The following is a 14,203-nucleotide window of genomic DNA, read 5'->3' on the forward strand; positions in this document are numbered from 1 at the left end:
TTGTTCAACCCACTGATTTAAAGCTGAAAGTCTGCAGTTCAACCGCATCTGAGTTGTTTGATTTAAAAATAGATGTGGTAATGTACAGAACCAAAATTAGAAAAAAGTTGTCTCTGTCCCAAATGTTTATGGAGCTAACTGCATCTAGAAGTGTCAAATACCACTGACATGCTTAGATCTTCAAGACAGAATATTCGAGTCCCTACTCCAGAAAACCGAATTACAAGCTGTTTTCTTTTACAGAGTAATTTTTTTTTATTATTTTATCATTGAAATAATTTACCCTCACATGTTCCAGTGAAAATAGATTTTTGGACTAACCATTAATCAAAAGCATAAAGAAGACAGTATTTTTGTTTTGGCAAGTAAAGTTTGTAACATACCCAAAAACACAAAGGAAAACATTTACAGAGAATGTTTAGGATGTCAATACGGTACATATCTTCAAATTGAGTGGGTATCCTGTTTAATGTACAGCACTGCATAACATGTTGGTGCTATATAAATTCTGTTTATTAATAATATTTCAAAGTTTAGGACATCCTATTACTATTTTTTCTGTGACATTGACCAAACAGACAGCATGAAAAACATGATAGGGAGTCTTACCCTTGGGCACTCTACCTAAAGAATTACTATTTTTGAAAACTTTTAAGCCAATATTAAAATAAATTTGCATAACAAACAGGTTACATAATAAAATCATTATTATTCCAATATTTCAGAACATGAGATCAATCATAACAAAAATTAAAGGTTGTTTTTTGGTTATTTTATTAGTTGCATCCAAAGTAACAGAGCCTTGCTTTTCTTTTTCTGATAATGAAGGTTTTACAATCCTACATAAATAAATAAATAAATAAATAAAATAAAAAAAGGGAATGTGGTATATAAAGAAAAATGTAATAAAATGTCCAAAATTTATTTTTTTTTTGTTTTTTATGATCCTTTGTGACTATGATATATATATATATATTTATTTAACTTGATGATAACAATTCTAGGTCAGTGCACCTAACCAGGAAAAACCACCTGCCAGGGATTTCTGTTTGTAGGATCTCTGTGCTGAGTCTGCTCACCATGCCCGATTTATTTTTTATTTTTTATTTATTTTGGAGAATGTATCAGGAAGATCTGTAACATGCAAAGGTTAGCAAAAAATGTCCTATAGGATGCCATGTTTTAACTTGTTTTCAGAATATACAAGACATATAGGTAACCAGGGCGGCTCACAAGGTCCACCAGGATTCACTTTACATTAAAGCAATCAGAGAATTCAAAGGTGAATACTACCTGTATTTCTGAGTCTTTGGGCCTGATTTATTAAAGCTCTCCAAGGCTGGAGAGGATACACTTTCATCAGTGAAGCTGGGTGATCTGGCAAACCTGGAATGGATCTGGTCGAGGATTAAAAACATTTGCTAACAAATAGCAAATGACTTGTTTAAAATCCATTCCAGGTTTGCTGGATCACCCAGCTTCACTGTTGAAAGCGTATCCTCTCTAGCCTTGGCAAGTTTTAATAAATCAGGCCCTATGGGTCCAGTCCTTAGACTTTCATAATACAGACGACAACAACACTGAACAGGGGTGGCTGCCACAAGTTTATTGAAATGCTCCACTATTGGTACATAATTTTATTGCTTTATTGTAATATTTTACATTCATTTTGCAGAAAGGACTCATTAGATCCTTGTATCTATAGGTTTTAGGGACCCCCAGTATAGAAATTCATGGAAATCCACCGTTTTTGCACTGTCAGGGAACATAAGATGAGAAATTTTCCAATGGGTCCAATGTTCTGATGAGTGTAAGGGATACTTTCCCTCACTTGACAGTAATCTCCTCTTAATTCCTGTTATATCTCTTGAGACAGGAAGTAACAACCAGTAATGAGCAGTTATCAATAGCAAGATGTTTAGGACTACTGCAAACTGTTTTTTCCTTTAATTAATATCATGGCTGTTGCTTAGAACATGGGTTTAATTTTTTTAAAAATTGCCACTCTGTATTATTCGAAAAGTGAATCAATGATATGAAGTCTAAGCACAAAGTGTGCAAAGATTGCCATGAACGCGTCAGTGTTCGCACACGTATGTTATATTTCTCCCGTGCCCTAGCAGAGCCCTTCCCGGTAACCATGGCAGTGAGACAGTAGGCTCAAGACATGTTTGCCTAGCGTAAGCCCTGGATATCACCCCTCTAGTCAAACAATGAGCCAGAAGATTAACAAGGATTTCACAGCGAGGAAAAGGGGACTCTTCCAAGTAATAAAAGCAATGTGCTTTCTTCTGCTTCATCCGCTAGGTATTATGAAATCTATCCATGCACGGGGTCAAACACATAGAAAGACGATTAGAGTCGGCAAGGCTCTGAACGCTTCTGTCGTTGGTTATGCAGCTACTGTTGTCATTGCAGGGTGTCTGTGGTTTTGGAATAAATTTCAAATTTTTAGATTTCCTACCCATTACATATTTGCAGCTGTATTCTGCATTGCCTATTTAATGTGAGCCTATGGTCAAGCAAAGCAAAACAACAGGGTCACTTAATTACTAACGTGGTATACCCTGATGTCCCTCTACCTGTTCACACACTCCAACAAGGTGAAAAGACCTGTGTAATATTCATTTCAATCTGCTCACCTTCAATGTGACCGTTCTAAGGCCAGGCAATTGGACTCTCAAATACTAAAATCTGCATCCTTAGAGAAATGAGGAGGGGGTAAAAAATGTCACATCATTACCTCACACCTATTAGTACTGGGAATCATCATTTTGCTTTAACATCATTCTGGCCAGTGATCAGTGCAGCATTGTGGCAATAGAATGTAGGAAAGATGATGTTAAGTAAAATAAAACTTTAAAGAACTGATGGCCTTCCATTAGGCATCCAGCTGCTCTGGAACTACAAATCCCAGCATGTAATTTATCAATTCACAAAGCTTTTGCACTAGTATAAGGCTCTCCAATTTAGTGAATGGAATTAAAATACTGGTCACTTTTTTTAAACTTTATATGTTAATCCTAGTGTTATCTTTGTGAATTTAATTTTCTTCCTTTGTTTATTCTAGTACAGCAGGCAGTTCCAGTTCTTTAAATACTACACATGGTCATTTTAGGGTGTGAGTTTCCTCAATCACCCATTCTGGTGCCATATAAATGTAAAAGAATGAGGGTACGTTAATGACTACTCACAGACACACTGGAAGCAGACTATGACCTTGGCATGTAAAGCTTGGACATCTCCAACAAACTGGCCCTGCTTAATACCGCAAGGTGGAAAAAACCTGAGGCATACTCAAATGTAAATTTTGAGAGTTTCCAGCAGTATTATGAAAGATTTGCATTTTTTAGGAAGATGTAAAACTGTAAACCCTCAAACCATGACAGAGTTGCATTTCTGTATAAAATGTATACTGGGTAGACCAACTACATTTTATATTGCTGTCTGTGTCCCAGAACAGAAAGTGATAAGAGATCTCTGCATTCCCTCCAGCTACTTCCCCCTATATCTTGTCTAGTTAGCACAGGGACAAGATTTAAGAAAAATGTCACCAAAGGAGTCACAGACCAAAATTTAAACCTGTCAGAATTTGTGTTCAGCTTTAACTCACAAGGTAACTGATACAAATAGGCTGAATGGTTCTCCTATTAGTGGCTATATATACAGAATGTTTCTGATCAGATAGAAGTCTTCTTAAAATAGGACAGACTTGGCCTTTGTCAACAGCCTGATAAATACATATTCCAGACTACATATGCAAGTAATGCATGGACTGGAAAACAAGGAGAATTTTCTACATTTAACAGCAGAGTCTGATTACATAGAGGCAGCCACCACAGTTTTCACCATTTCTTTATCTTGCAGGGTTTAATTGCTTTTCTAGCCTCCCAGAGTCACTAGAAGTCTACTAAATATTTGTGTGTGGTTTTCCTTTTAATTAGCAATGTGTGAAGGCTTTATCCACCTTTAGCACAAGATGGAACAAACAAACACACAAACAGGACCCCACTGTCACCTCAATAAATCTCCTCAGACGTCTGCTTGGAGCCCGAGGAGGATGAAGGAAAAGCCACACACTTCCTGCTGCTCACTCACTGTTTTACTATTTAAAGCACAAAATTCAGAAATTACACAAAAGTCAGAAAGGGAGTGAATGATGTCTGGAGTTTCCACAGTAAATACACATTTCTGAGTCTACTGAACAGTACACAAACCACTAGGACACAAAGTGTCCACAGGGTACATAAACAGGGTACATAAACAGTCCCGAGCCTTCTTTGCAAGTTATGTCTGCAGACTCCTGAACAATACACACCTACTGCATTCAACCACCTGTGGTCTTCGCTACAGTATTATACCCTCCAAGTGTGGTTGTCTCTGGAACAGTATTATACACACCGTCTAGGCACGCAGCCACCCACCTGTGGATTCCCGTAGGGCAGACATGCAGCCACCGACCTGCGGACTCCCTTAGGGCAGGCACGCACACAGCCACCCACCTGCGGATTCCCTTAGGGCAGGCACGCACACAGCCACCCACCTGCGGACACGCAGCCACCCACCTGCAGACTCCCCTAGGGCAGACACACAGCCACCCACAAACTATAGTCATCTGTTGTATTACAATAGGGCTTTTGTTGATTTTAGTAGAAAATATGAATAGCTACAATCGAGAAATAATTGCACTTGCATTCAGTCTTGACCTAGTCACAATCTTCTCATTTTCTTTTTAACACAACTTTTCTGTGTTAAAAAGATGATGAGAAGATTTAGAGAGAAATAGGGACTGAATGAGCCGCATTTGTCTCCCTAACTTAGAACCATCCATCCTGAAGAAGACAAGATAAACCAATCAGCAGGTACTGAGCAGAAATTGATTGAGTAAAATATGTTTCTATGCTCAAAGCAGGGTAATGGTTTGGGGTTGATTGCTAATGTGCATTATTAGGTTTACTATTTCATTCAGTGCCTGTTGCCTCATTCAGCTTTTCTGTAGCTACATTTAGACCTTTAATACAGTAAAGAAATCTCTTTATGTAATTGCCTAAATCTAAACATTGCTGTGGAATTAAGGATAATATTTAGGGGAGGTGTAACACCTGTTGACTCCTGTGGAGTAGACAGAACCCCTGTGGACCCTGTTTTGTGTACACAGCTACTTGCAGGCTTCTGTACACATTCAAGCCCACACGGACAAACATTAGATTTTAACCTGTCAGCAAAAGTGATAAACATATTATTACAGTCATACTGACCTTTGCAAGTCTTTTGGTCAGACTGTAAGGTAAATCCTACAGGGCAGCTGCAGCGAACTCCTGTGGCAGTATCCTTGCAGGTGCGGTCACATCCTCCATTATTTACAGCACAAGTTTCTGGGGGTATAAAACAAAGAGTGACTCCATTGTCTACAACACAGCCAGCCACTACATACTAACAGACAGAACCCACTGACACATACTGCTCAAACACTCAAGTCTGGTATTTTAAAGATCTGGAAATTTTTAATACAGGAGACATTCAACAGGAACACAATTAGACATATAGTAAAACACAATATCAAAACAAATGTTGGTTTGTCATGTGCCAAAGTCAGACAGGGATATGTGAACTGATGAAAGAATGCAGCCCACACACCACTACAGGGTGCATTTGTGTTCTGGTTTTTCCATATTTCCTCATCTGTCCATTCATCAAAGCAGTTTTATTAATACAAAAAAGTGAACTTCGTGTTATGGATAAGACAAAGTTTCTGCAAAGTATACTCCAGGCCCTCCACAGCAAACAGAGACCCCAAGTCAGTTCAGCAACCAGTTCTATCATTGGCTACATCTGCTACCTCCTAACAGTAAGAACACCTTTAGGTTACCTAGGATTTAGGTAACAAATTTATCACATTATTACTATTTCTAGCAACAGACTCCGATTTAATGCCCATTCCAAGGAAAAACTCAAAATGTACCGGATCAAAATGTATAGCATGAAATCTGGTTTTACCTTAGGAAGGTAGAAATATTCACCTAAATCCATTGTCCAAGTCCCTTCACAGTGCTGCTTCTGTGTCAGGAAAATGTATCAGACAGGCAGTGATGTGGACATCCAAGGAAGGATCCAACCAAAAGTAAGAAGCCAGGGCTTAGGTGTCACATAGCCATGGCTATAGGCGAGTAAAAATAGGGTTAATATATTTTTTTTTTCTTCCCAGCAGTTAGTCAGGGGGGTGAGGTGCAGGTGTAGTATAAGAGTTGTTCTCAGATCAGCTTTATAACAAGTACCTAAAAATAGTTTAACTGAATTAGTTTTACTTTCTAATAGACCCCAAGCCGTAATCCTTAACCATAAGCTCCCCATTGTGAGAATAATGTTTCTTTGATGTACACACAGCAATAGATAAGCTTCTGATTGCCAAGAAAACAAACCAGAATATGACAAAAACTGTAGACAATAATTTTTTCTACATACAGCTTTACCACTAAATGGGCTATAAAACAATTGTGCTTAATGACTGCTATCAGGACTAACTGTACTACGAAGATATGAGAAGATACATTACTAGAAACGGCAGGTAAAATAACATATGGTCAAATAAGCAGTTTGAAAAACAGGTTTTTATTCAATGTTATGTCGGGTTGTAATTCCACTTTAGTTTATAAGTTATGTCTCTATTACTTGCAGTCACCATCTCAAGTCCCGAAATTTTGAAACCTTGAATTTTATACGATTTATATATAATTTGAAACCTTTTTTTATACGAGTTTAACGCCCTTTTGGCTCATTTTCACATTTTCCAGGCTTCCCAAAGCTTATATCAATACATTCACACATAAAAAAATGGGCCTGATTTATTAAAGCCCTCCAAGGCTGGAGAGGATACACTTTGTTTGGTGAACCTGGGTAATCTAGCAAACCTGGAATAGATTTGTTAAAAGTCATTTACTATTTGTTAGCAAATGTTTTTAATCCTGGACCAGATCCATTCCAGGTTTTTTTTGGATCACCCAGGTTTACTGATGAAAGTGTATCCTCTCCAGTCTTATAAAGAGCTTTAATAAGTCAGGTCCAATGAGACAGAGAAGTGAAGTTTGTATTAGGTTTCACTCAGTGTCTGAAAGCGATCAACCTATACTAAGCTAAGGGAGCACCATTATATATATATATATATATATATATATATATATATATATATATATATATATATATTTTTTTTTTAGTTCTTAGAGATAGGATCAATGGGGGACATTAATGAAAACTGTCTTTTTGTTTGCCGGATTTAAGTGTACACGTTTTGGCAGATAGAGCTGTACTATAGAGCAGAGCTTTGTAAATCTCAGGATTACATGGAGAGAACCAATGCAGCAGCAGATAAAATTGATGTTTTGTATGATCCTATGTGTGTATTTAACCATTGGTTTGGGGTTTAGTTTAATATGTTTAGCAAGGCTTATACAGCCTTAATTCCAAAAATAGACAGCATTTGTCTTGGGTGGTAGTACCTACATCTTTCAGACTCTGATCTGACAAAGTCTAGATAATTGCCCACAGATATCACAAAAAACTTGATAAAAAAAGCCTGCTGCATCAACATATAAATGTGGGTCACATTTGAGACAAGAAAAAAAAAAGTTTGGAAACATTCATGTGTATTCTGTGGAGAGTAGAAGGAAATATTAGCAACAGAACAAGGGTTTCAAATCCTTTTCTAACTGCTATTTTGCAGACTGCTCCAAAAGCTACAATTCTCTCCTACAAGTCACGTTCACCACATTTACCGGGAGGTTAAGAAGCTGAGCCACATACCTCTAAATACCATAGGACACATTATTGGCTCACTCATTCAAAAAAAAAAAAAGAAGGGTAAAATCTTTTAAATGTTCAGGACCATTGTTAGCTTAAAAGACACAGAAAGGAATACTAATAAAGGAGCTCCTAACACCCAGCTTCAAGATGTGTCCAAACTTCAGATTCCCCATGACATGATGGGAGATGAGATCTATGCTACATTTTAACCCTTTCATGGACATTATTGAATACATTTCTGGGACAGGGATAGTCCTGTTCCTGGATAGTGTCCAGAAAGTGGGAGAGACACACCAGACTTACTTTCCCATGTCATGGCTGACTGGTTGTATAGGGCAAGGGTCAGTTACTTAGCACAAATAGTCTGAAAGAGGCCATGTTTTGTGTTTCCCTTCACAGGGATTTAGCAAACGAAAATAAAAAAGGTGAAAAGAAAATATTAGATTCATGAGCCTTGATTGGGTAAAGACAGCTTTTAATTGGAAAATCACATGAGAGCACATTTCTACAAAAATAAATACATTTTCCCAATTGTGAGGCCGTGCTACACATAAGTCTGTATGGGCATCACTTCAGCTTTTGTGGTCATAGTGACTTTAAAATCTGTTAATCTATCTATTACATTTTCAACAATTCAATAACTAATAGAAGTTTGTCACATTAAATGTATGTGAACAAAACAAAACGAGGCTGTGCCCACTTTCAGTATGCTCCTGGAGGATTAAAGTGTGCTTATACCAAACATAAAAACGTAATACATTACAGAGTATCAGTCCTTGGATATGGGGTGGGTGACATTTGTTATGCAGAAAAATACCTGTTGCCAAATTTTCTGGATCTTTATATAATAGAAAGGAGGGAGTCAGGGAGCTGTCTGATGTATAAATTATGCGAGTAGGCTAGGATTTGGCTCTTCCACTGATACACAACAGTGTGTGAGGGTTGTCACCCTGGCTATAAAGGGTTTTACTGGCAGGATCAACAAAAAATAAAAATACAGAAAACTAAAACAAATGCAGCCACCACCTCTAAAAAGACTGGTAAGTGGTAACATATAATACAGTGCTATGTGGTTTAGATATCCTTTAAAGCTGGAAGCAAAATATTTTGGGAATGGGAAGGGTTAAAATTTCACCACAGACTCTCAGACACAGAGGGGCTACAAGTTCAAATATTACCTTCTGTCCCCCTCCCATTTTTTTTTTTTTTTACAGGCATTAGATGGGTTGAGTACTTTTTTATTACTATTTTTTGTTTTTCTGGATATATTATTATTCACTAACCTGCTCTTTTGATCAGACTACAAATATTTTTTCCTGCAAATCACAATTACATGGGTTAGAAGATAAATCTTACATTAAGATAACTGAGGAAAAAATACATTTTTTTTTTATTTATTTTCAGACAAAATAAGTTATTTTATGTGAACATTTTAGTGCTGCCACCAATACTTGTTGGCTCTAATACATAGCTAGCCTTTACCCCTACATAACCAGACATTTTCAAACATGCCTAATTATGTAGGTTTAGCCCTAGGTATAAAAATGGGGTTAAATCAATACAAATGCTGAAAAAGTTATGCTTTGTTAGAGCCAAAAATATAGTTTGCTTTCCCCATCAATAGGCTACATTTTCCCTTGAAAACAGTGCATGCCTCCCGAGTCAACAATCCTTTGAGGAAGAACAACTGCAGCCTTCTAGAACAACTTGTTAAAAAGGGAAATAGACAATTTCATTGTACAAATTGTTTTCATGACTTTCCCCGCAGGTTGTTTGAACGCTTCATTCCATCCTACCTTGCTGTACAAACATCTTTACATCCTAATCGCCTCCACATCAATAGCCGCAAAATAAAGCAGTGACCTGAAAGCAAAACATTAACCGCACAGAAGTTCATTTTTGAAATCCCCAACATGGCCGGAGGGGGTGGCCAGCTTGATCTGGGAACATGACAAGGCACTTATTGAAGGAGGGTGAGCGCAAATTACATCTGTGGAAAGGATAGAAGACATTCCTTTAATCCTTTTCAAACTGGAACCAACAATAAAGGGAGGACATCAAAGATGACAAGTCACAGAATTTTCAGGAGAGTAAACACAGAGTTTTGTCTGAAAAAAAAATACTCCATGAGAAAGTCCTCTCGGTAAATAGGACCTAACAATCCGTTTGACTTCTGTAATGGAAGCTGAACTAACATGCCATTTATTTATCTTTGGTTAAGAGCAATAATACAGTCTCTGAAGGCACATGGATTATTTTTGTAATTCTATCCTCTGAACTGACATTCTACATAATGTAACTTCGGCATGAGATATTACTTGTACTTTCAAATAGTTTAAGTCTAAATTCAGCTATTTTGTTACAGTGACAAAAATCTGTAGTTTTTGCCTTCCCTGTCTGTGACCCCATCAGGCAGATTTTCCCTCATATCCTGTCCTTGCGATATTAGGGCAAGAAATGGGTAATGGTCAGGAAAACTTAAGGACTTAGAGACATCTTCTTACTACTAAAGCCAGTGAGAATACCCACCACATCTGGGTATAGGGGAAAGACAACACCCTTTCTCCTGGCTTTGGACAACACTCTAAAAGAAGGAGATACGAGTCAGGTGAGTATAGGGTTTGTTGGTACCTTGCAGAAATTCTGCCACTTTGCCCTGCATAGGAAAGGGTTTAGTATCTCCAACTCTCCCACCTAACCTTTTTTTTTGGTATTAGTTTTAAAACCCCTAAAAAGTAGGTCATTTTTATTCATGTTGGCACATGAAACAAAATACACAAAATCTGTGGATACAAAACGTCAGGTGAAAATGTAGAATTTGTATTGTGCTCCAAGACTGCACAGCTGCATATGGTTTTCAGATTGAGTGGGGGAAGGGAAGGTGACAGTCACATTTAAATTTTGTTTAAATTTAGGCTTGAGCTACTGAGATCTTTAAACAGGTTTTTTCCTCAACAGGATGTAAGGAAAAACAGGAAGTTGATAACATATTCTTGTGATATTTCCAAAACGAACTTTTTTTTTAACCCTGCCTATAACAAATATATTACACGCACAGCAAATGCTTATACTTTTTTTTTACATACAAAAACAGAATATTGATCTATTACAGACCAATATATCTCATAAATATGGACTGATGGAGAGATCAAAGCCTCCATCCACTGTTCCTCACCATCATTGTGTTCCCCAGCGACTACATTGCTTCATAAGTACTGGGAGGCAAAAGCATTAAACTCTGCTTAGATCAGCGGTGTCAAACTCAAATACACAGAGGGCCAAAATTAAAAACTTAGACAGTCGCAGGACAACCTTGAAATTTATTTTAAAAATTGAGGAAGTTTTTCCCTCTTTTAGGTATAAACCCCTTTCATATGGAAACAAAGAGGTTTTGCTTCACATTCAATCTTCTGGAACAAGCATATTTTAAAGAGACATAAAAAAAAAAAAATATTTTGTTTAAGAAAAAATCTTATGCCTCTTTCTCTATTTAAAGCCTTCTGAGTTAAATTTCAATGGTAACCTTTTTGCATAGGCTAACAATAACAATATTCTTTTATGAAAATCCAACCATTCAAGTTCATGCCTTGCAGTAGCAATTAAAAGTAAAGCTGAGGGGGAGTGCTGGAAATGCCAAACGCGGCCAATGCGGAGCTAAATCTTATGAGTGGCCCGCTGCTGAAACTCCCTCTTCATTGAAATAGTGCCAGCATTATTTGCGTCTATAAAACAGTTCAATGTGATGCCACGCATAGGCAGAGAGCCCGCTGTAGTAGCGGCACTATTTCAATGCAGCGGCAGGCCAGCGGCAGTTCATAAAAAAAGGCTGTTGGGGGGCCAAATTTGGCCCCCGCCGGGCCAGAGTTCGCCCCCCCCCCGCTTAGATAATGTTGGAACTTACACAAGGTTAATCACCTCCTCCCTCCTAATATTCACAGGTGTCTACATTTTGAGTAGCCATTAAATCATGTCTACCCCCATTTTGTATTTTTCCTTCTCTCATACGACATAAAAGCAGTGGGAAACATAAGTGTGTATGTAGTCGTGGTGGGAGGTATTTGCACAGGTGGGGTTCTTCAAAGTAAATCTATCAATTTGACAATGCCATCCAAGCTCTCATATTGATATAAGAAAAAAAAAAGTATTTAGGTCAACTTCCAAAGTAAGAGTAGTGACAGTAAAGAGGAAGAGTTGGTAAGGAAAAGCCATTTGGGGGTTGGCATTTTTGTGAACCCATTGCTTTGCCTTCAGCCAATTCATTAGCACAATATGCAATGCAGGCCCAGACAGCCTGAGATTATTTTCAGATATTTTGTATGTAAGAGTTATAATATTCTAACAAAGAAAAAGTCAACTGCCCCAGACAGGACACGAAAGGCCCAAAGAAAAAAAAGCAGCAAAGGTTAAACAACCCAGACAAGAAATGCTGCAGCAACACGCTCATTAAAAGATTTTATTTTCACTAATCAGAAGCAGATGCCTTTCAGAATTTCATAAATAAAGACGGTGGCTTTTAAATGTGACAGTCCACAGAGCACAGCCGATATTAATGACTTGCAAATGGAACAATACTCAGGGCCATTAGTGCTTGGCATGCTGCAAGAGTTTGCCAGAGAGGTGAAACGAAGTTTATGGCTTGCAGGGGATGAAGAAGTAGAAAGAAAAAGCAACACAGACTGTTTAATGCAAGTTCATCAATAAACCACAATCAAAAGTGAGTTCAAGTGAAAACACATAATTAATAAAAATATACAGTAGAAAAAAACTATGTAGCTTTTGGTATTTTCTTGGGGGGGGGGGGGGGGTAAATGTTTTATGAACACTGAAGCGTACAGCAAGCAATGGGTTTCAGAAAAAAATATACTAGATTCTGCTGTCAAGGGATTCACAGCATTTAATATCTTATATTATCTCAGACCTGTGATTTAGTGTACCACAATACACAAATGTAAACCACACGCTAAAAAACAGGGGGGGGGGTGTATTTGCATTAAAAAGTCCATTTGCAGAAGTGCAGAAGGACCCTTAAACAATCTCAAAGTGTTGTGGTTACACCCAGCAGCTGAGTTAAATTCTGAAAATTAAGATAAATGCCTGCTACAAAGCAGAGGAGGCTATAAAAATACATTTAATGCTTCCTGCTTTCAGTTTCTACTATCTACAATCTGAAGAAACCAGAGCTAAAGGGACTTGCTGAAGCCAGCAAAGAATCTGAAAGGCTAAAACAGTTGGTAGACTTATGAAGTACGCAAAATGAAACCGCTGAATCCAGTCATTGAGGTGCACTTGCACACAGTGGTATACACAAAAACAATCAGCATCCTAAAGTCTGAGAAAGAAACCTTACCTATGATCTTATCACTAAAATCTGCCTGTATGCACAAGAACACCAAGGTAAGCCAGAGCTGAGTTTGAGTGCTTCCATTAAATGATACCCAGATTGAGCTCTTTGGCAACAATGGTAAAGTTCAAAAGAAAATGGAAACTTTGGTAAAAAAGTAAAATAGTTCTTAAACTGATTAAGTACATGGGATGATCCATTTTGTGTTGTGGCTGTGTGGCATCTAGAGGCACAAAACATATTTGAAATACAAATTTATTGTCAAAAGGTTTGGAGGAGAATGTCCCAGTCTGAAGAAACTGAAGGTAAAAGCCACCGAATAACCGAGCACATACGTGCGTTCTTTTTCAGGAGGAATAAAAAAAAAAGTAACATTTTCGACATACTGCGTAACGGAAACATATTCGTTATAACTCAAAATAAACTTTATAACTCGTTATAAAACAAATTTAGTTTAGGCCCATTCTAAATAAATCTTCCATTATTCTAGTTCTGCCAATGAGTTACTGAGGGTTGAAGGATTATAATCTGCTGGTACACCATATTGCTGTTTCCTAGTACTTTAATGAAAGAATGACAATGACTAGGAATCTATGACTTGCTACAAGATCATTTGACCATTATAAATGGAAAAAAGACAGTCATAAGCTTCCTGGGAGGACCCAACTCTTCGAGATTCCTAAGCTGGTGAATCACAGCAACGTCAAAGCAAAATTCTTGGTACGCGTGTTCAAATAAACACTCTAAAAAGGGAGCTGGCCAGAACCCATTGAGGAAAACTGCAATTCTTCCCGCTATTTTTCCACTGAATAGCTATCACTGTTTAACTTTTCTGGTGTACAAATATTCCTTCCAGATGCAAGAGTTTTTCCACTTATGTGGGTAAAAATGTCCAATCCCTTTGGAGCCACAGCATTAAAATTCCAGTTCAGGAAGCATGCAGCCAGGTAACTACTTAAAAAATCACCTTTTATAATATAAAATGTACATGATTTGAGATTTTGCATTTACAGTTTTGTTAACTGCCTAGCAGGCATTAATTTGTCTAAAGCACTCTTACAATGC

General features: G+C 37.6%; 1 protein-coding gene across 1 annotated transcript in view; it reads right to left on the reverse strand.

Annotated features, from left to right (window-relative positions):
• Positions 1 to 14,203, reverse strand: part of SCUBE1 (signal peptide, CUB domain and EGF like domain containing 1) — a gene marked incomplete at its 3' end in the record, with an annotated part of 137,165 nt that overhangs the window by 36,953 nt on the left and 86,009 nt on the right. Inside the window, 1 exon segment of the mRNA XM_072400305.1 lies at positions 5,259 to 5,375. Coding sequence (XP_072256406.1) covers positions 5,259 to 5,375 — 117 coding nt within the window.

Source organism: Pyxicephalus adspersus, chromosome 2, assembly GCF_032062135.1.
Source record: "Pyxicephalus adspersus chromosome 2, UCB_Pads_2.0, whole genome shotgun sequence".
In the NCBI taxonomy this organism is placed as follows: Eukaryota; Metazoa; Chordata; class Amphibia; order Anura; family Pyxicephalidae; genus Pyxicephalus; species Pyxicephalus adspersus.